General features: G+C 38.2%; 2 protein-coding genes across 3 annotated transcripts; one reads left to right on the top strand and one right to left on the bottom strand.

Annotated features, from left to right (window-relative positions):
* The first annotated feature begins 686 nt into the window (after nucleotides 1-686).
* mcidas (multiciliate differentiation and DNA synthesis associated cell cycle protein) lies at nucleotides 687-6,243 on the top strand. Of its 2 annotated transcripts, none has more exons than XM_079598833.1 (5): nucleotides 687-932; nucleotides 1,009-1,075; nucleotides 1,249-1,319; nucleotides 3,462-3,572; nucleotides 4,680-6,243. In XM_079598833.1, the coding sequence occupies exons 1-5, from the start codon at nucleotides 894-896 to the stop codon at nucleotides 5,334-5,336; spliced, it is 945 nt and encodes a 314-aa protein (XP_079454959.1). In that variant the 5' UTR covers nucleotides 687-893; the 3' UTR covers nucleotides 5,337-6,243. The 2 variants fall into 2 exon arrangements, with proteins under 2 accessions (XP_079454959.1, XP_079454960.1); XM_079598834.1 differs by having other exon boundaries at nucleotides 815-932; nucleotides 1,012-1,075; nucleotides 4,680-6,039.
* pstpip2 (proline-serine-threonine phosphatase interacting protein 2) lies at nucleotides 6,127-22,077 on the bottom strand. The gene is made up of 15 exons (XM_079598832.1): nucleotides 21,796-22,077; nucleotides 21,030-21,130; nucleotides 19,981-20,055; nucleotides 19,274-19,308; nucleotides 19,086-19,192; nucleotides 16,107-16,169; nucleotides 15,023-15,121; nucleotides 12,413-12,458; nucleotides 10,307-10,386; nucleotides 9,893-9,991; nucleotides 9,719-9,815; nucleotides 7,316-7,388; nucleotides 7,158-7,192; nucleotides 6,993-7,063; nucleotides 6,127-6,835 (listed from the first exon to the last, which is right to left on the bottom strand). Exons 1-14 carry the CDS (start codon nucleotides 21,826-21,828, stop codon nucleotides 7,008-7,010), a joined length of 999 nt encoding a protein of 332 aa, XP_079454958.1. The 5' UTR covers nucleotides 21,829-22,077; the 3' UTR covers nucleotides 6,127-6,835; nucleotides 6,993-7,007.
* Between the last annotated feature and the right edge of the window lie 12 nt (nucleotides 22,078-22,089).

The following is a 22,089-nucleotide window of genomic DNA, read 5'->3' as shown; positions in this document are numbered from 1 at the left end:
AAATAAAGCTTAAAATAAAACAAAATAGATGAAAAACTTCTATGTGATAGTAAAGGTGACCTAGAAGGTAATGTAAAACTATTCTTATCACCATGTTTACATAGGCTAATAGAAAAGAATAGACCACATGACTGGAAAGGACAGGTGGAAACTGTTGCAATGTAAAATGTTGGACTAGAACATATTTCAGAAAGAGATATGCACCCTAAAACTTTATTCTCTTAAAATTGTACGCATAGTTTTCTAAACAAAAACAGCTATGGACTACTCATGAAGTAGGCCTATTCAAATTGATGTGAAGGATTCCAACGTACAGAAGAGCAGCGTGCGAGGCGGAGGAGCTTCGGTTGCCGCTGAAATGAAGGAGGGCGCTCTGACGGTACTGATCCACTTGTCCGACACGAATGTCGTGTGGTGTCGCAACGCCTCCCCACATGTGAACGTTGATGGGCGTTCTTCTAGTTTACCGCTATGGGCGTGGTTTTGAGCCAGCGGCCAGTCAAAAACAAAGGAACCGCGAGAGACTTCCCTCCGTCTCCATGTGCGTGCTTCTATTGGATAGACGCCTCGCGTTCAACGGAATTCATTTGCATAAAGATGGGCATCGGCCAGCTTTTTGACGCGCGGCATTTTTTCAAATGAAGTGCCGCCTTCCCGGAATGCTTTGCGAGCGCGTCAAAGTCGCTTGACGTCACCCATAGGAATATAGTGGAGTGCAGCGCGACAGAAGTGTTGCACGGACAAGTGGATCACCGCCGTGAAGCGCGCGGACTCGAGGCACGCGACGCGTCGCTACAAACACGCGCACCTGACGACAACGGTCGCGCTGTGATGTCACTCCAGGTCTGTCAGAAGCACTGCGCATCATACATGCTCACTCGCATCACTCCGCCATGCAGACCTGCTTCTACACTCAGCCGTCTTATTTTATGGTAGGATTATTACAGTACGACGAATGAGAAAAAACATAAGAATTTGCATGAGAGTCATTTTATGAAATTTCATCAGCAGGATAATGGAGCAAGCCCAGACATCCAGTCATCCAATGAAGATCTGTTGTTGGACTTTGCCACAGGTGAGAAGTAGCTACTAGACCTGAGAAAATGACAAAGCACTTACAAACAATTAAGAAGTTAGATACAGATACTATAGTAGATATTATAGTAGCTGTTGTTATTTTAAATTTTTGTAAAAAATAAAAAACTGAATACAGTGTTTGTTTGTTTTTTCTCTTTCTCTTGTCCACAGGCGAGTGTCAGTCACCTGCCACACATGAAGTGTCAGAACACACAGATCTCTCTCTAGAGCTCAATAGACAGGTGGGTGTGAGACAGTGCAGCTTTAACAATAACATCTCATAACTGCTTTAAACTTTTTATTGTGTTTCTTTATTACTTGCCTTATTTTCGTCTCTAATTAAATTAGGCAGAATTGCTCAGTTTTGGGCTTGTCCCCCACCCAAACTTTGTAATTTCCCCTGTCTCATAAATATATAGTGTTAAAATGGTGCAAATGGTTAAAATCAGGGAGATTCACTTTTTGCACTAATTTGCAGTTTTTCATATTTTCCATTCAGTTATGTCAAGAACCCTATCAAACATTATAGAGAACAATTTTTTTTTTTTTTTTCCGCTTATGTTTTATGGAGAAGTTTCTTTATAGGGCAGGTTTTGTATTTCTTTTTGAAACTGCCCTTGATCTGAGAATAAAGTTAATTTCTGTAAAAAAAAGCCCGTAACAATCAAAATTGCGTGTGTGCGTGCATGTATGTGCAAGACTTTTTTATATATACTTGGTTGTATATAATAATGCTTGAAAAAATTGATACTGAACAAGACTTGTTGCTGTTGTGAATGCTGTTTATGTTTTCTATTTATTCATTGTATTTTTGTGCTGCTGTGACATGTAAATTTCCCCCTGGGGGATTAATAAAGTTTATCAATCAATCACTATCCACGCACATGTAAATATGTAAACATGATGAACAGGCTCCGGATGTTCCAATATACGCTCAGATCAATGAGGCCTAATCAGTCAATTTAAAAAATAAATACAAAAGCAAAACCTGTCCTAACTGAAAGAAAACAGGTTGACAAAAAGATTGAATCCAATATTTGGTGATAATTTGTAACACGAGATTATAAGCTATTATTTGTAGGCCGGTCGTTTTTAAGTGTAACAAGAAGGGGAAAAATCCTAAATTATCCAGAAGTAGTTATACCTTGTGTGAGCAAAGTCAGTAAATTTTAGTCCAATGTGATAACATTAACTAACATTTTCGGGGGAAAGAAAACTCTCTCCGGGTCGAAATGACCCGAACGCAACATAACTGGCATTACCAAACCATATTAAGTGTGATACAGAAGCAGTTCATTAATATTTTTATTTTCACAAATTCAAAGTAAATTGACTGCTAGATGACTTTTTGTGCCAAGTTTCCAAGGTTTATTCAACCTTTTAACCAAAAAAATTTAATTAAATAAAAATGAGTCCACTCGAATGTTGTTCAAGGCCATGATCAGATCTTTATTCCGAGATATGTGATAAATGTAAATTAAAATAGATTTAGGACTTTCTCTTTTTAAGTAGTCAAAATGCCCTTAACTGAAGAAGCTCATTTATTCCCAAATCATTGGCAGGAAAGTGACTACTGTACATGTACTGTGTTTAACTTTTACTCCTTGGATCGACCAATGAAACAATTGAAACTGAAACTGCATGCCTTTTCTAAACAAGCTTTTGTGGTTTATTCTGTCACAGTTGCAAAAGTATCCTCAATTTCTCAAAGTTGCAAACACTAAAGTAACAGGTTTTTTTTTTTACTACCACCACCAGGCAATTGTTCGGAAAACAGAAATGATAAACCAAAAATAAAAGTATATTTTTTTGCAATTTTACTTTGTCTCAAGGAGGAGCAAACTGGAATGAAATAGCTTTATGTCGTGTAAAAAACACCTTTTTGACCCCTTCAATAAATGTCAGTCACAAATGTAACCCGTGGGATCAAACCGTTTTAGAGAACCAGCGAACGGCAGAGTCATGAGAAAATACTCACACGCTGCAGTTGCTGATTTCCACAAGAAAAAATGTCCTATGTGACATAACTGAAGATCACTTCCCTATTTTGTGTTTTATTGCTTAGTGACTCATAAATTATCAAATATTGTCACTGCAAGAGACATTCAGGCCACACTTTATCAGTCCATCCTTATATTTGTAATCCAAATAACTGGGTAATCTATTCAGATTCTGTGGCATGTCGTCCAATTCAGTTTCCTATATGAAAATTCCTGCCCGTGACAATGATTCTTCACTTCTTCAGGTATGCAAACTGCATGCCTCTGAATGAGCTCATTCTGTGCGGGATGTTTTGACAGCACATGTTTGTCCAGATGAATCATACCAGCGCTCACATACTTCACTAATTGTATTACTGAGTAATAATGTGTCTCTCTCCGCAGCTTCATGCCACTCTCAGGAGAAAGCAAGAGGAAATATCCTCCCTGAAGGAGACGAATGCCCAGCTGAGGAGTCTGGCTAAACAGACTGAGCATTACGCCACATTACTAGATGTAAAAGCATTTTTTTATATATATATATATATATATATATATATATATATATATATATAAATAAGAGTATAAATCAGAGTTCCTTATGATTGTGATTACACAATAAGAAAACTCTTCCATCAATGAAGGGCAAATGACAATCACAATTTTGAATTCAACATATTTACCTTTTTACTGCACAACCCTGGTTTTATTGTGAACATTTAATCTGTTCATGCTATCCCAAAGAAAAAACTGTCCATCCACCACCAACACCATCCAATCAATTCCTGATTGATAAAACCAGGACCCGTTCAACCATTTTTCTAATTTAAAGGCACACCGCAGACTTATGACCTAAAGATTTGAAGCATACAAGTTATTTTAAATGATTCCTCAGGCCAATATACAGCGCTTGACACTATCAATGCTCCGAGCGGGGCTGGCCTCTTGAAATTCCGCCTATGTAAGTTTGGAGAAGACGCACCGTCTTTGGCCAGGTCATGTGACCTTGAGAATGCCTGGAGAACGAATCACTTTACGACCGTCACGTGACCAAAAGCTCTGATATACTCAAGGAGCTAACGCTTTTGCTACTATTTTCCCGCCTGCTCGACTCCTGGCCATGGCTGAGGCAAGGAAAAAGTTTACAACTGCTTCTGAGGAGGCAAAAAAGAGAAAACGCGAGAGGGATCGTGGATGTCTTCTTGACTTTTGCGACAGTGCTGCGGTGCTTGTGGCCTCTAGGGGCGCTCGACGTGAAAGTTACAGGTATAGCGCCCCTAGTGGCCAAAAGTTCTGCGGTGTGCCTTTAAGATCCTGTTTCACCCAGAAATACATCAGATTTGGAAGTAAAATGCACTGTAAACGTTTGATCCTGGACATTACTGTCCAAAAACATTGTCCTAACCATATCCCTACCCCAACCCATAATTTATCCTTAAAATCAGAGGAAAACGATAGTTGAATAAGAATGGTGTAGAAGCCCCTAACCCTTGTTGTAAGCCTAAACTTGACATTAACTAAAAAACTATCCCTCAGATCTGTCTGATGGACTGGAAAGGTGTTCTTGGTGAAATCACGTTAACCACAAATGACCGTTTGTCAATTCCCCTTCCTGTCTACTAGATCTTGACATCTTCGTTCCAGAGAGACTCGGCGTCACACTGTACGCCTGTGAGCTCAACAGAGGATCGTTCTTCTGAACACTCCTGGATCTCTCTGCTCACACTGGAAGAGCCATCGGATCCGTCTTCCACAGATCTAACTGACTCCACCACTACTGACACACCAAGCCCAACATCAGGGGTCAAGCGGCAGCTGTGGTCCAGCTGGAATGAGCTTCTCTGTGAAGGACTTCTCTGTGAGGACACCAGCTTGAACTGTCCGTCAGGATCCAAGCAGCTCAGGCTTGATAATGAACTTGTACAGGTAGACTTGGAGCATCTGAAGGCCCAGCTGGACCAGGATGAACGGGCTCCTCAACAACTAATGGAAGATTCAGTGCTGACTAAGAATCAAAGCTTTGAGATGTCCTCTGAAGGGCTGGCCGCACAGAGGAAGAACATATTTGGTGCTTTCAATGGACTTCAGGTGGTTACGGAAACCCCATCCATCAAATCGGATCTGAACATGAACAGTGATGATTGGAAATTTGTGTGCTTCAAGACCTCAATCAGAGACCACAGTACAGTAAAGACTAAGGTTTTCCCACATGGAAAGGCATTCACCTCTCACACACCAAGTGGATCTTGTCGGTTCCTTTGGGTTCCTAATGAGCATTGAACAGATACAGTATATTGTCCTGTTTACACCTGGTATTAAAATGCGTTTTGAACGATCAGATCACTACTAGACGAGGGAGACACACTCCCGTTTACACCTGGTGTTTTAAACGTCTCTTTTGTCCACTTTCAACCACTTCTGTCCTGATTTCTTTGAAATGTTTTTTTGCATCGCTATACACTTTTGGATCCTTTAATTTTGAAGTGACCATGAAATCAGAATTGAGAGTTCTTATTTTTAAGGAATTTGAAATGTGCTCATCATTTTTTTAATTCATGTGTCCTTGTAATCTTTATTCAAAGTAACTTCCCCTCCCTCTTGCGGCTAATTAATTCCTCATGGACAAAATCAAGCCCCGTCCTACATTTTTTCTTGTTCAAGAAGCCGTTCCACTCAGCTATAAGTCTAATAGGGAAGAAAAGACTATCGCAACTGATGTTTCATGCCGACTTTAAGAGTGTATGCTGTTTATGTGTATGCTGTAGTATGTATACCTTTACGGACACAATATATCCGTAATCTTAGAATTGTACTTGGATGTTCTTTGACCTATGCCGTATTAGCAAAAAAACATTTAACCACAAGGACTTATCTACAGGTACAGCACTCACTGTTCAACTTTCAAATATGACGGCTCCTCAGCTCCCATGGCCTTATGGGATGTCGACTGGTTGCACACTCAAGTTTGTTCACTCGGCAGCCATCTTGGAAATGTTTTTTATTCATGACTCAAATGGACACTCCTCAACAGAGGAATAAAGCTGACATACCACACTGTTCACCAATGGACAATGGTATCAAATAATATATATATTTATTGAAGAAATGTATCCAGTGGTGCAGGACTATGTATTGACAGTGTCTAGAATTTTACATTACAAATAAATTATACTTTTTGTGGTCTTTTAAAATCTGCTTTAAAGGTAAAGTGTGTACCACTAGCTGAACCAAACAGAAATGTAAAAATAATGACAAAAAAAAAGTCCCCTCCTGTCTTCCATTGGCTAACCAAACTGGTAGACCCGCCCCCAAACTCACGCCATTGGTTGAGCCTAAACAGGCTGCTCAGACAAACTGCAATTCCATTTGGAACCATTAGAGGTGCAATGTTGTGCACTCCACCTTTAAATTCATTAATCTAAATTAGTCAACCTTTTTTACAGTGATTAAAATATAAAGATTTATACAATGTTGTTTTGATGATCAATTGTTATCAATGTAGTGAGACCTTCAAGATTAGCCTTTATACCACTACGCAAACGCAATAGTGTCAAAACTCACTCTGTTTGCAAGGGTGGATTTTAGGTTAGCAAGATAAGAGGCTTTTTACACAGAGATAACAACACCCCTTCATGCCAGGAAACAATATTCTCACCACACAGTGTGAGGTTGCCGGCAACAGCATTAGAAGATAACCAATGTGCTTTTCAGCCCTTGATGAAAAAAGTCTCAAATGCCTTCACTGTATTCCTATTGAGCAGCAGAAGGGTTTGCGAAGACTGGAAAAGAACATAACAATAAATGAAACACCATTTCCTCAAGGAAACATTCAAGGGATTCATAAACAACATTAGTAGCTGTATAATACTTGCTCTAGCATTAATATTGTGGTTTGTAAACAGTACGTCAAGGTTGCATTCCTTCAAGAATTCTTACCGAATTACGCTCTTATTAGTATCGTATTAGGCTGTACCCTGGTTCCGCTACAGTCGAGTATAAAGGATCATCTGAAGGATGAAAGATACAACAAGAATTGGGAATTGTACAAACATACAGAAGAGAATGTATAAACACATCGCTATATACAGAATATTTTCATACTTTCTGCAGTTGGCGGTGGAGGAGCTGCTCCTCTCCTGAAATATAACACAGCAAGACATAAGATAATATAAAAGCAAGAATTTACATAAGAAATAAAGTGACTAACTAGTCGATGAACATCAGTTTGCGAGATCCATCTGTAGGGAGTGAGGGGTCACCTGACAGCTGTTGGAAGTGAGCGGACTCCAGTCGATCTCTGATTATTGTAGAAGTTCTCGTATGGAACAGGTGCTGAGGAAACATCAGTTTAACAAACATTACTGGGATAGTTTAACCAAACATAAAATGTCATCAAGCTCATATATGAGTGGAAGGCTGGTCTTTACTTCATTGCGGACCATCAAGCTCTGATAAGTACAAAAAAGCACAATAAAAGAAGACCAAACTTTTCAGAAGATATATGATAGCTTGATGTGAGGAAATTTAAATCCCCACCACCTCAAATCTCATGAACAATTTATTTTCTATTTAAATTAGAGCTAAAAGGTTACATAGCAAAATACAAAGTAAAAGTACAGTTACATTGGTGAAATGTTTGCTCAATTGACCCTTCCCTAAGCCCCGCCCTCCTTAGTTACTGTTGCTACGCCTGACAAGTTTGGCACGCGCCTGGCATGTGTATTACAGTGTGTATGCACCGGTGTCAGACATTCCCAAGGAGATTAGTAATTTTTGGCGAAATTGAAGCTAAAGCCTATAGGTCCAAGCGCAAGCAGCAGCCGTTACTCAGGGGTAAGTAGGCCGCCGATTAACAAAATGCTTAAATATATATTTTAAAGTATGTCAGTGAGCCTCCGTCTTGCCTTTAATCGTCTTATTTTACATTCAAATATATGCATTATGTACAAAGAACCGTCATTATTTCCAAGCAATAGGTGTTTTTGTTAATCCTGTCGACATTTAGTTGTAAATGGGGTCTCCCACACTGCTTGATCCACGCCCGGCATTTCTCCCCTTGGCTTTTAGGTTTCGGGAAGGAAAAAATGCTTTATGTAAATGTATGTGGACCCATTAACTTCCATAGTATATTTTTTTCCTACTATGGAAGTCAATGGGGTCCAGCAACTGTCTGGTCACCAACATTCTTCAATATATCTTCTTTTGTGTTCAACAGAAGAAAGAAACACATATAGGTTTGAAACAACTTGAGGGTGAGTAAATGATGACAGAATTTTCATTTTTGGGTGAACTATCCCTTTAAAGCTTTCAAATCCTGCTGGAAAATGAAGGAAGCCTGAAAATGTCCTGGTAGACGGCTGCGTTGACTCTGGATTTAATAAAGCACAGTGGACCAAAGTCCTCTATTCTGATGAGAGCAAATTTTGCATCTCATTTGGAAATCGCGGTCCCAGCGTCTGGAGGAAGAGAGGAGAGGCACACAATCCAAGATGCTTGAAGTCCAGTGTGAAGTTTCCACAGTGAGTGATGGTTTGGGGTGCCATGTCATCGGCTGGAGTTTCAAATGAGATGCAAAATTTGCTCTCATCAGAATAGAGGACTTTGGTCCACTGTGCTTTATTAAATCCAGAGTCAACGCAGTCGTCTACCAGGACATTTTCAGGCTTCCTTCATTTTCCAGCAGGATTTGCAGCTGCCCACACTGCCAAAAGAACCAAAACCTGGTTCAATGACCATGATATTACTGTTTAATTACTGTGTGAGTTCATGTAATATTCTAATTTTCTGGGATTTTGATTTCGTGGGTTTCATAAGCTGTAAGCCATAATCAAAATGATAACAAATAAAGGCTTGAAATATGTCACTTGCATGTAATGAGTCTATATAATATATCAGTTTCACCTGTTAAGTTGAATTCTTGAAATAAATCAACTTTTTGATGATATTCTAATTTTATGCCCAGCACCTGTGCTATGTTATGCAATTGGGTATTGTGCAATACAGAAGCTATTGTGATGTGTTGTTGGATGGGAAGTGAAGTAGTGGGTGGGATCATTTATGAGCATGTTCTGTGTAGGTTAACTGTGTGTTGGTGTGTGTAACACGTAATGTGACGCTTTGTTCTCTCGAATGCCCAAGACGAATTTCTCCAGTGGGAGACAATAAAGGCTTATCTTATCTTATCTTAAAATGCCGGTCTTGACGAGTTTACTTACATGTAAACACAGTAAGTTTTGTTTTCAGTGAATGTAAACAGTTGAGAAAGAAAACGCATGTGTAACAGTGTAATGGATTTGTGGGTCAGGTCTGAAAGTGACAGCAGCTTAATATTCCTGCTGCCAAATTATAAGATAATATTAAAAATATCTATATGGGAGTTTTCCCCCTTATGGTATCGATGTCAAAATTGTGGCCAGTGAAAATGCTGAGTGGCTAGTACCAGTAACTCTGGAAAACCACAGTTAAAAAAGTTAATATCAAGCCCTGGTTGTAATGTATGAAGTTCAGTTCACAAGAAAGTCACTTTCAAACCAAGCAGCTTTCTGTTGGTCAATGTGGTAAATTCACTTGAACCAAATTATCTGTGTGGGAATATCTTTGTCCCTCATGCATTTTTTTTTCTGTGGATTGTGACTGTTTTTTTTAAAACTAGCTGAGATTACCTGGCGGTTTGTCTCCGGTTCTTCTGAGGTTGACAAAATGCTCAATGTCTTCTTGAACGTTACATTGCTCCAGTGACTTCCTCACTTCCTCATAGATCTGCATAAAACAGAAGTGGACATGGTAAGGCAAGTTCCATATGTTGGTCTTAACTGATGGTGCACAGCTCAGGTTACCTCGTCGCTGGTGACGCACTGCTGGGAGAGATGGTTGAGATGGGTCCACACTACGTTCCTCAGCATGTTGATCCTTTCCACTTCCTGTTTCTCAAAAAACTGCAGCAACATGCACATGAGATGTCAAAGTAGAAAGATCATAAAACAACCCCATAAAAATGTATTTCCTTATTCACACTAGAACACCAGCCAGTAAGTCACTAACCACCTAATAACGAATTCAGACAGTTTGTGTCGTTCAATAGTTGTGTGAATTTTCGTTTGACGTTTAATAGTTTTGCTGTGAAACATGAAACGCCATTTACAACCCATTTTCAAGATCAGGCTTCGCATGACCTGACATGATCAGGTTTGTTTTGTCACCGATCAGCTGTGTTGGGGTGTGTGTGATGCAGGCCGGGGTGTAGCGCTCACCTCACATGCTTTGACATGCTCGTTCAGCCACTCCTCTCTCATCTTCCCCAGCACCAACACATTCTGGCTGTATATCTTGTCTAATACGCAGTCAAAAAAGGGCATAATTAGAAATTAAATAGAGCAGTTGTGTTGTGTGTAGGGCTGGGCAATACAATTAAATAAAGACAATATGTGTAGGCCTTTTTGAATTTGAATCATATCTTAATATTTATATATCAGATTCATTTTGACAAAACAGACAAGTAAAATACAAACAAAACTCACTATGTGTATCTTTAATTACACATTGACATATGAACAACTACTCAGTAACTAACTAGAGAAGCCTTAAGAACAACATAACGTAGGTTTTAAAGGGGTGGTATAATACCCTTTTCACAAGATGTAAAATAAATCTCTGATGTCCCCAGTGTGTGTGTGTGTGTGAAGTTTTAGCTCAAAATACACCACAGATATTTGTATATAGCATGTTAAAGTTGTCACTTTTTGAGTGTTGACGCACCGTTTTGTGTCTGTCCCTTTAAATGCAAATTAGGTGCTGCTCCCGACACAGAGGGCGGGATTTCAAGAGCTTGTGTGTATTAGCAGCTGCGATTACCTCACACAGAAGGACTAAAGTGACAGATACTGTTCTGTCTTTTATGTTTAAACGGAGTCAGACAAAGATGGAGAGACTCAAGGAGAAGTGACAACATGTAGAATGCAACAGGACGTCTCTGAATGGTAATTTATGTTGCTGATGTGGAGTTAACTATCTTCAATTAGCATATTCTGTCATGGTAATCTATAAATCGCTCGTATAGGAACTGTCGCTCGTATAGGAACTTTCTATTGCATGTGAAAAGACGGATGCTAAAGTTTGAGCTGACTCACAAATGTGCTCGACTACAACAACTCTTCCTCTTCTCAACATGGACTGCGTGTTCGCGGGGGCGGGGCTTATGTACATTTTAGGGTTCGTGATGTCACTAACCCGTGAGGAATGTCATGTAGTCCATACCAGCCGTTTGTTGTAGTCCTTAAAAAACGATTTCTTTACAATGCTCAAAGTTCAAAGCAAAGGGAAATATTTTATTTTAAAGAAATTGCTTTTTAAGGACTACAACAAACGGCTGGTACTAGGGACTACACGATATTCCTCACGGGTAAGTGACATCACGAACCCTAAAATTGACATAATCCCCGCCCCCTGAACATGATTTATAGATTATCAAGACAGAATATTATAATCAATGACTAGAAGATAACAGCACAAAAGCTACATAAATTCACCAACAAACCATTCAGAAATGTTGTCTACATGTTGTCACTTTTTCTTGAGTCTCTCCATCTTTCTGACTGGTTTGAACAATTTTCAGTGCATGTCATGTCTGTGTGAGGTAAAAGGACACAATCTGTTGAAGCTCCGCCCCCTGTGCGTGAGCAGCAGCTCATTTGCATTTAAAGGGACAGACACAAAAACGTTGCGTTTTTGCTCACCCTCAAAAAGTGACAACTTTAGCCAGCTACATAAAAATATCTGTGGAGTATTTTGAGCTAAAACTTCACATTCACACAAAAAATACTTATTTTACATCTTGTTAAAAGGGCATTTTACCACATTGTAAAAGGGCATTGTAAAAAATATGGACGTAGTGTCCGCGTGACTTCACCCGTAGGTTTCAGATGAGCATTTTTGAATTTTTTGGATCTATGAATATGCTAATTTGCCCCGCACGCTGACGTGATCGGTTACAAGGTAGTTTGTGACGACCACACCAAACACCAGCGATTTCAAACTGCGTTTTTGAGACTGTCTTTGGTTCACTGCAGTTTTAAGGAGAAAATACTCAGCAATGGGGTTGACTTATGAATTAGCACATGGTTTGTCTTAAAGCATATTAAAAACACCACATAGACATTCAAACAACATTAAAAGCTGGATTTTCACCCCAGGCGGTCTTTAAAGAAGCTTAACAGCCAGATAAAAAAAGAGCATATAAACAAAATGTACAATATTGCTTAGTTTTGTATTGCCAAAAGAATCATTAAAAAACTGAATATATTGCCCAGCCCTATTTAAAGAATATTATTATTAGCTAGTATATTATTAGTGCATCTTACCAGCTTCCTCTGCTGTCTGCTTGGCTTGCTGTGTTTTGGCGTACAGCTTGAGAGAGTATGAGAGAGTGACATCATTTATGCAACAGAATGTCTTTGTACGGTCATTCACATCTTACCAGCACATATTACAGACAGCTAAACGGCACTTCTCTCTTTTTTAGCTGTGCTCTAAAAACAGTAGTTTCCCATCGCGTCTTTTTTACTCTCTGAACGTTTTACTCTCTGAAAGACGTATGGCTGACTCGCTACACATGTTTTATAGCCTTTCAAGAGTCTTGTCCTCAGGGTATCACAAATACTTCCAACATTGCTGCCATGTTTTACGATGATTCACAGTACTGTACATGCTCTGGCAGTCATCTGTTCCCATGCGTGGCCTTGCTGGTTTGTTTTGCATTGCTGCGTTTACTCATTTGCCTTCTCTGGAGATACGCTGAATTTATGTTTGCTTTACTGGCAAATCGCCTTACACACCAAACAGAATTAGATTTTAATTTTCAGAAGGACATATGAGTGCTTGCAGGGCAGCACAAGAACAGTGTTTAAGTTTTGTGTATGTTTTACGCTTGTTTTCTGTAAACCGCACACAAGTATTTGTGAAGTGTGAAAGCAGCTTTAAAATAATAAAACAGATGCAAGAAAGGAAACCGAATGAACATGACAGCAGTTTCGTCTGTGCGCTGTGAGACGCAAGTCATTTATGATGTAGGATAAAAGAGTCACGGTGATTGCAACAACTTCCATTTTTATTCGATATTTTGAGCCAATTTCCCAGGAAGTGTCAAGTTTGTTCTCTTGAATACATGGGATGGAAACGCTGCTTTATTTATTTTTATTGGCATATGTTTTATTCAATATTCCAATTCCAATATTCCAAGTTAAATGCACACCTTTGGATGGAAACATAACTGGTGTCAGCTACGTTTGGATTGTACCAGGTCGCTCTAGAAGCATCTCAAATTGGCTGGAATATGTTCGAATCCTTTAATCCAGAGGAAGTTCCAGTCAGGTTTAATCACTGTACTAAATGTACTAAACTAAACAAGTCCTCTTTCCTTCTACAGAAAGTACTTTGTATTTCTTTTTCCTGTTCTCTCTTTCGCCCCCACACACTCGCACACACAGATCTTGTCAGTGCTGTTTCTCAGTTTCTCTACTAGAAGTGAGGGTGTTGTTTTCTTTTTTAAACATACAGCTTCTCTATTAGAAACGCTGTCGAACACTTCTGAGCACAAACTCAAGTAATTTACACATTTAATCTCTCACACACATAACTACCACAAAGTCTTCTGAAATGACAAGCAGGCTTAATTCTTTTCAAAATAGAAATTACGCTAGGGCTTTTTATAAATCGATGCTTTCCTGTAGCTCAAACGGTAGAGCGTTGGCACTTGCAATGCCAAGGTCAATGGGTTCAATTCCCAGGCAAAGCAACAACTGATAAGAATGTAAAAATGAAATGCAATGTAAGCCGCTTTGGATAAAAGCGTCTGCCAAATGCATAAATGTAAATGTAAACAAGATGTATAAGAAAGATTTATACTACATACAAGAGGTATAAAAACCTCTAAAAAGTCTTAGTGTAAGAGTGCAACAGTCTGGTTCTGGAAGTAAAATGGATTTTTAACAATAACTTATAAACCTTTAAAGACAAACTTACTGTGAGCTACAAGGTTGTTAATCGATGGTATTTGCTTCTCTTAAAGAAGTCAGCCCGCATTATTTCAACGTAGTTTTAAAATAATCGTGTTTAACAGTGGAATTCATGGTGAAAAACTACATTACCCATGATGCTGTACTGAAAATTACACCAATCAGAGAGTCGAAACAACCAAAATGTGCCAAAAGAGCTCTTTTGCTCCGGCCAATCCAAGTGAAGCACTGCGGATGACGTAATCATGTCTCCCTACGCTCTCAAAATACTTAAATGTTCGAACATATATGCATATTTTGCAATAAATTACTTAAAATACATTGTTTTGTATACATAATCAACATTTGTACATGACTAGTTTTATATTCCTCCATCGTTTTTAATTCGATTATGCTGTTTGCAATGCATCATGGGATTGTAGTTCTTTCCCTCACTAAAGCCGTTAAGTACAGTCTTGTACCTTTTTATCCGTTTTTCAAATAATTTAGCTTCAAATCATCTCCCTATGGAAGAAATGAACGGAAAAAAAATACGTCCGGAACCAACGGCACTGAAAAAGTGGACAGGCACTGTTGCACTCTATGACCGTTCTTGTCTATGGCTAGTCTATAACTTTTTTAATGGATTTCGTGGAGGCAGCCGCTTTGTGTCAGGTAGTTTTGTCCTTGGACTGACATTCCATTGCAAAACGGAGTCTGTTTGTAAATCGGTTCAGATTACTCATAGAAGTTTAATAGTTAACAGTTAAGGGTTTGGATCAATCTGTAACCAGAGGAATATCACTGCTTAACACTGTAAAAAGTGCAGGTAAAAGCAAAATGCATGAAGCCAGGAAAAGAAAAGATGCTTCTAAATATGCACACCAGCAAAGAAAATGTAAATGAAAGCAAGATTCTTGCAGTGGTCATACAGGATGGGAAAAAAGCAGATGCACTCTCACTCTTCTACTTGCATACCTTTTCTTGCTGCTTGGAACTGCTAGTGGTGGCGTTTCTGTTCATGTTCTGCTCTGCTTCCTCTTTATCTCGGCACTTTTGATCATAGGTCTTCTTTGCCTTAAAAAGACCCATTGACATTTAACCAATGCATCTTATGTCTAACTATAATCTATATGAGCTATAATATTCCGGTCAAAATTGTGTTACACTTTATTTTAAGGTGACGTAGTTACATTGTACTTACACTAGATAGTAATATTAATGAACTACATGTACTTACTATAGAGTTACGGTTAGGGTTTGGTTGAGGGTAAGTTACTTGGAATTATGCATAATTTACTGTTATTACTATAGTAAGTACATAAAGTAACGTGTAACTATGTTACTTTAAAATATAGTGTTACCCAAAACGGTCTATGCATCTTTATAATACTGTATACAGAAACACAATACTACACTACCAACTAAAAGTGGACACATTTTTCTGAACGCATGTTCCTCATGATCTCAAAAACATTGTGATCTAGAGATTAAGGCAGACGTAAACAATGACGTAGACAATGACTAATCAGATAGTGAAGAAAAAGCAACAAATCTATACCTTCAATTTGTGTAATTTCACTATTTTGATTTTGACTGATATTATTCCAAATGTGGAAAATTTGAATAAAAAGTAATAAAAAAAAAGCACAATTATCTTAGATAGGTACACAAATAAATGTGTTTATTTCCACAAAAGGGTCATGTGTTTTCTAAGCTAAGAAATACGGATGCTTTATAGGAAACCTTGATGCTAATAAAAGAAAAGGAAATCAACCTGAATACTTCAAGTTCAAAACTCTTTTAAGTTTGAATAAGAAGCTGCCATTTTAATGAACAATGCCATTCAGCACTGATCACTTCCTATTTTGTATGACTAAAATCAGATGAACTTATTCACTTCCCTCCTGCCACTGCTTCAGAAAATATACTTCCCATAAAGGGCATAAGGTACCATATAAAAGTGGGGCTGAACCACCTATTATAGCAAAGCCCAGATGGACGGCAGTGTACAGACCGTGCATAGCTCCTGAGTACGCTTTGCTCTCTGAGGTATGCTTACCTCAGCTGTTTTCTTATACTGAGCACCCTTCTGCTTATGAAGAGCGTCCATCTGCTGTTCTACCTGAACAAAAAAAACATCTTTTTAATTTCATTCATTCAATTTAACATGAGTATCATTATGTACTGTAGTAAATGAAGTGTCATTTTTTCCCTTGTTAAAATACTTTCTCTTATACTATAAGCAAAGTAATTTGTAGGTTAATTCACCTGAAAAGTGTAAACATTCTCTAACTCTATCAAAACACTGTGCTGTTTGTTTAGTGCATTCTGACCAGCATAGCAACACAGGCTCAGCCAATCCTGTGAGTTGGAGGCGGGGCTATCTGTTTGTTTGACCAATGACTGAGGGGATTTTTTTTTTTTTTTGCAACATGCTGCCCCCGGTTTGTATTTTCACAGCATGAAGATTTATGAATAAACCGCTTATTTAAAATTTTTCCCAGTCTACTGACATTTTGTTATTGCATCCTCTTCAAACATTACAATATGCATGATAACTTTAGTTAACTCTAACTCTACTAAATCCACTTCACCAGTTAAAGGGGTCCTATAATGCCCTTTTCACGAGATGTAAAATAAGTCTCTGAAGTCCCCAAAGTGTGTATGTATCTAGCTCAAAATATCGCACAGATATTTTTTTTATAGCATGTTAAAATTGTCACTTTTTGAGGGTGAGCAAAAAACACGCCGTTTTTGTGTGTGTCCCTTTAAATGCAAATGAGCTGCTGCTCCCGGTACAGGGGGCGGAGCTTCCAGAGCTTGTGTGTTCGCAGCTTCGATTACCTCACACAAACACACACTGAAAATTTAAAAAAACCTTAGCCTTTTATGTTCAAATTGGAGTTGGACAAAGATGGAGAGACTCAAGAAGAAGTGACAACATATAGAAAGCAACAACAGGACATTTCTGAATGGTTAGTTGATGAATTTATGTAGCTGATGTGGAGATCTTCTAGTAATTGTTTAGCATATTCTCATGATAATCTATAAATCGCGTTCCCGGGGTTTATGTACATTTTAGGGTTAGTGAAGAAGCTCATTGGTTTGTTGTAGTCCTTAAAAAGAGATTTCTGTAAAAGAAAATATCTTCCTTTGCTTTGAACTTTGAGTGCCGTAACTTTGCAGATGTTGTTTATGCTCAAACAGCAACATTACACACTAACTAAAGTTAGAAAAGTGAAATCATAATCAAACACCACTTTAATTATTCTTCGACGGTGATACCATAGAAATATGTACCGGTATATATGTATAATATGTATAATAATTAAGTATTTATTCATAATAATAAAGTTCCCTTGGCCTTTAGAATTAAAATAGCCCCACATCACATACCTTTCACCATACCTAGAGATTGGCATGGCTTGATTTCAGTTAGCCTAATATCTGGTTTGATTTGCATTGAGAGATGATCTTATGGAAAGTACCCCATGCCAGTCTCTAGGTATGGTGAAGGGTGTGTGATGATGTGGGGATATTTTAATTCCAAAGGCCAAGGGAACTTTATCAGGATGCATAGTATCCTGGATCCATGAAATAACTGGCCTTAAAAATAAAAATCTGCGTGCCTCTATGGGAATTTAACATAGGGGTGTCCTGACTTATGCACCCTGTATTTTAAGGAACAACATTTATTTATTTACAATACATTATTCATTCACAAAGAAAATTTGTGTCCTTAAAGGTTGGATTTTTTTATTTATTTTTTTATTAGGGCATTAAGATCAATTTCCAAAAGATGATTTTGACTTTTTAGTCAACTTTAGCATGGGTGTGTTTACTTATGCTTAGCACTGTATCTCTAAATTCTCCACACCTTATTATCTTTTTGGTTTACTTCCGTGGGAATGAGACCTTTGTACGAGTCGCACTGAGACATTTCAAATGATACCAGACATGTATAATACTGTAGGATAATTGTTCATATTAAACCATATAGATTTTTGGGTGAATTCAGGCAGGGATGGGTGAAGGGAATGATGTGTAAATTGGGAGGTGATAAACTCAAGTGTGATCGTGTCTCGAATGGGAATGATAATATAGCAAGAGAGTTAAAATGTTAATTTCCTTTGTTTTCTCAGAGAGTAGCCTTCTCTTCCAGTTCTTCCGGTTTTTCCAGTCTTACAGCCCCTTTCACACAGAGATTCCGGTAAATACACTGATAATGTGTCCCGGGTCGTTTGATTTTGGTTCATTCACACTGCCAGTGATTTTCTGAAATCTGTGCATGCAACAGCATTGATCCTTACGCGATCCGGGACTCATCCCAGTAATGTTACTAGGTCCCCATCCCGGGATCAATCCCGAGACGTGTTTGCGTTCACAAAGAAGGCACTCTAGCAATTATATGGCTTATTAATTATATGGATTATTTTCTTGGAATTAATGAAACGTGTAAGAATCATAAGCTTTTGTTGGTCAGAGAGCTTATTTTAATGCAATATTCCAAAAGCCAATGAAAAAGCCTTATTGGGTTTTCGTCGGGGGAACTAGGGTGATGCTAACTGCCGGTTTAGCCTACAAAAACACCTCATCACGCTCAGCGCACTATTGCTAATATTTCATTTTAGTATAAAACAGTATTGCAGACTGTTTGTTGGAGGCTACATAATATTCTTCCCTGTATGCAGCTTTTGTTGTCACAGCTCAGGATAGTCGAAATAGTGAAGTGTTCATGAAGAAGTGCGTGTTCGTGTTGTGTCATCAGACAGTTAAGCATTGTCATTTCCTTGCAACACCAGAGCAAATGGTCGCTTTTACACCTGGGTAAAAAAAACAACAACAGTGCCAAGATCTGGACACTCATATTTCCAAGACGTCCTGAGCAACAACCATCAAGATGAATGAGAACGCTAACGAATAACTTTCTCCAGGTATGAAAAGTCTTTCCATTTGGTGACACTGGTAATGCAGATATGGCACACTTCACTTTTAATAAGTAAATTACAAAGTATGAAATGCTGCTTGTACATCTTACCCTCTTCCGAGCCTCTTTCTGTTTCTCTCTGAAGTCTTCTAATTTTTTTGCCTCCTCCCTCATGGTTTGGGCCAAATGCAGATGAGACAAACTCATATTTTCTGTTTCTAAACATTCAATTTAAACATAAGGGAGGGTAACACAACAATAAACAGCGATCATTACATTTTCAGACAGTATTTACTTACGTAATTTGAAAACGTCAAGTGACCGTTTCAGCGTGCTAAAATCAGACAAAACATCGATGAGTAACCGACGTCCATTTTGTGCAATAAAACCATTGTCAAATTGCTGACATCAGTCCCTTGTAAAGAACAGTTACACTTATTTTTTTATCACCCCATAGTAAGAGGAAAGGCACAAACCACAAACCAACTACAAACATGTGACCAACACAGAGACTATTTAGGTTTGAAATGATCTAATACAGCGTTCACTGTTCAAATGCTATCTAAGGGCATCAGTTGTATCCAACCAGAACAACACAATACACATTTCAAATCACTGTCTCATAAAGTACATCTAAGAAATGTCTTGCTAAACAAATCAAAGAATTTAGGTACTAAAACAAGACAACAACATAAAAAGTGTAAGTGGTGCCTGCACAAATTGTTGTGGGCAGTTGCTATTATTTTTCTACAAAGCTTTAATGTGGTTGCTAGATTACGGTTTACTGTGTCTAAAATGGCTCAGGTTCCTCATTTTATAGTCAGATTGCTTATAATATTAATAGCACACTTCTCACCTAGAAACTTCATGATTTGATATCCGTAGCAAAAATGCTCCATTTAATACTTAAGAGTTACCGGTTTACCTTTACAATCCTTTCAAGCTATTGCAATTTGTAAAAACATAACCAAAATATTACCTTTAATTACTAGACATTAGTACTTACTTCATTTCGCTGTGTCCACACACTTTCTTAGACAAACCAAGCAGATCCTTGGCGTATTTCTCTTCTATTGCAGCTCTGAAAAGTACGTCTTTATATTTTAGATAAATGTTTTGTGTGTAAGCCAAGAAGAAATGTCTGTCTGTTTGCCTAAAATCTAACCAAATGTTCTGCTAATTGTATGAAAATGAAAATTGAGAATGTTACAGCAACAAGAAGGATTTTATGTTTCATAACGTCTATACTGAGGAAACATTTCCACACCGCTTTGATATATACTCCATCCTTGTTTAACATGCAGAATACTGTAAGTAAATCATTAATATTTTTGAGTGAGATTTACATAACTCTGTAGCACTATCAAGACATTAATCATTCTGACTAGGCAAATAAGATTGAAATTGGATTACAAATAAACTGCATTTCTTTACAAATGCATTCACATTTGTTTTAGGGGCATCATTTTAAAATCAACATTTTAAAAAACATTATTTTGGTTCATTTTTGTTGCTGTGACTTGTGAAGGGTTAGTTCACCCAAATATTAAAGTTGTCATCATTTACTCACCCTCATGTTGTTCCTGTGTGTAAACCTGTATGAGTTGCTGCTGAACACAAAAGAAGATATTTAAAAAATGTTGGTATCCAAATAGTTAACAGTAATCATTGACTTCAATTGTATGAGAAAAATTACTATGGAAGTCAATGGGAAACTGTTTGGTTACAGACATTCTTCAGAATATCTTCTTTTGTGTTCAGCAGAAGAAAAACACATACAGGTTTGGAACAACTTGAGGGCAAGTAAATGATGACATAATTTAAATGTTTGGGTGAACTACCTATCCCTTTAGCAGAGCATGGGATAAAAAAAAAAAAAACTGTAAATCATTTTCACACGAAAAACAGGAAATCTTGCAACAATGACTCGTCATGAGGCAGTAAAATTCCGTAATATTCGTGTGAATGCACTAAGAAAGTACATTTATATGCGTGAGACCTTCAAGAGCTTCAGGTGAAAGTGTCAGACTGAAAGTGTTGACTGTGAATCCTCACCTGGCTTTCATGAAGTCCTCGATTTCTTTGCACGTCCTTTTGCCGTCATTCAAGTGCTGGATGATGCTGTCATATCCAGCTGTGCTGGTGATATCAGTGTTCTGCACACACAATTGAAGAATAAACAAAAAAATACACAAAACACATTCAAGTAACTTCACAAAAGTCACTCAGTTTTTGAACACGCAAGCCATGAATCCACACAGAGCCACATAGTTTATCACTAATTCCTCTCTGTAGTCTTCAGAAACATGGTGGTTTGGACTGTTGACTATCATTAACCATGAGAGCCCATCAGTCTATGTAATTTATAAGTCTGAGGGGCAGACATAGCATCATACCCAAAGCCACAGTCAACATGAAATATCTCCCAAAATAAAAGCTAAGAAAACCAAATTAAATTGCACTTTAGTGCCTGCTTTGCCAAATAAGGTCTCAAAGATCCCAAGCTGGAATCATGGGCAATAGTTAAAGAACATGGAGGCATATTTTTATTTTCAAAGTATTGTTTTAGAAGATCATTTCTATTTGGGTTGTTTTATAGACTAGGCTACTTTGTTTCTCAGGATGTGCTGACCATACTTCCCTTAAGGGAATTGACGTTGTTTCGATATGTGACAGATGAGCTTAAAATAAAGCGTTTGCTAAATAACCACATCAGATAAAGTGATTATCATTTAGTATTGTGCAAATAAACAGCATCTTCACTGTTTCACTAAACGTCGACTTCATATCATAATCCCCCCCAAAAATACAAAACCCTTACCCAAAAATTATCCCTGAAATGTAGTTCTCTCATCACGTCGGCTGCTGTTTGCTCAGACAGAAAGTGACTCTGAAGTTCCGTATCAGGCTGTAATAACGAAGTGACTGATTTCACACCGCAAAGACGATCTGGTGCACATGGAGAGCATGAAACACCCGCCTCAGGGTCCTAAACGCATCATTCTCGTCTGTCCGGAGAGCGAAAGTTGCGGTGGAGCAGCAAACGGACTTTACTTGGACCTTCTCACCACCTAGTGGCCGAACTGTGGAGCTGCAGTTCAATGTTATGGCATTT

Source organism: Phoxinus phoxinus (genome assembly GCF_949152265.1).
Source record: "Phoxinus phoxinus genome assembly, chromosome: 23".
NCBI lineage: Eukaryota > Metazoa > Chordata > Actinopteri > Cypriniformes > Leuciscidae > Phoxinus > Phoxinus phoxinus.
Note: the sequence above shows the minus strand (reverse complement) of the source record. Positions and strands in the feature narration are given on the sequence as shown.

What these genes read in the sequence shown, in the direction of transcription:
- mcidas (XM_079598833.1), top strand. Translation starts at nt 894, where the DNA reads ATGCAGACCTGCTTCTACACTCAGCCGTCTTATTTTATG. An exon ending in CTCTAGAGCTCAATAGACAG is followed by an intron (nt 1,320 to 3,461) that starts GTGGGTGTGAGA and finishes CTCTCTCCGCAG; the next exon opens with CTTCATGCCACTCTCAGGAG. An exon ending in ATTACGCCACATTACTAGAT is followed by an intron (nt 3,573 to 4,679) that starts GTAAAAGCATTT and finishes CCTGTCTACTAG; the next exon opens with ATCTTGACATCTTCGTTCCA.
- pstpip2 (XM_079598832.1), bottom strand. Translation starts at nt 21,828, where the DNA reads ATGAGAGAACTACATTTCAGGGATAATTTTTGG. An exon ending in GTTCCAAGCAGCAAGAAAAG is followed by an intron (nt 12,459 to 15,022) that starts GTATGCAAGTAG and finishes TACTCTCTCAAG; the next exon opens with CTGTACGCCAAAACACAGCA. An exon ending in GCAGACAGCAGAGGAAGCTG is followed by an intron (nt 10,387 to 12,412) that starts GTAAGATGCACT and finishes ACTGCGTATTAG; the next exon opens with ACAAGATATACAGCCAGAAT.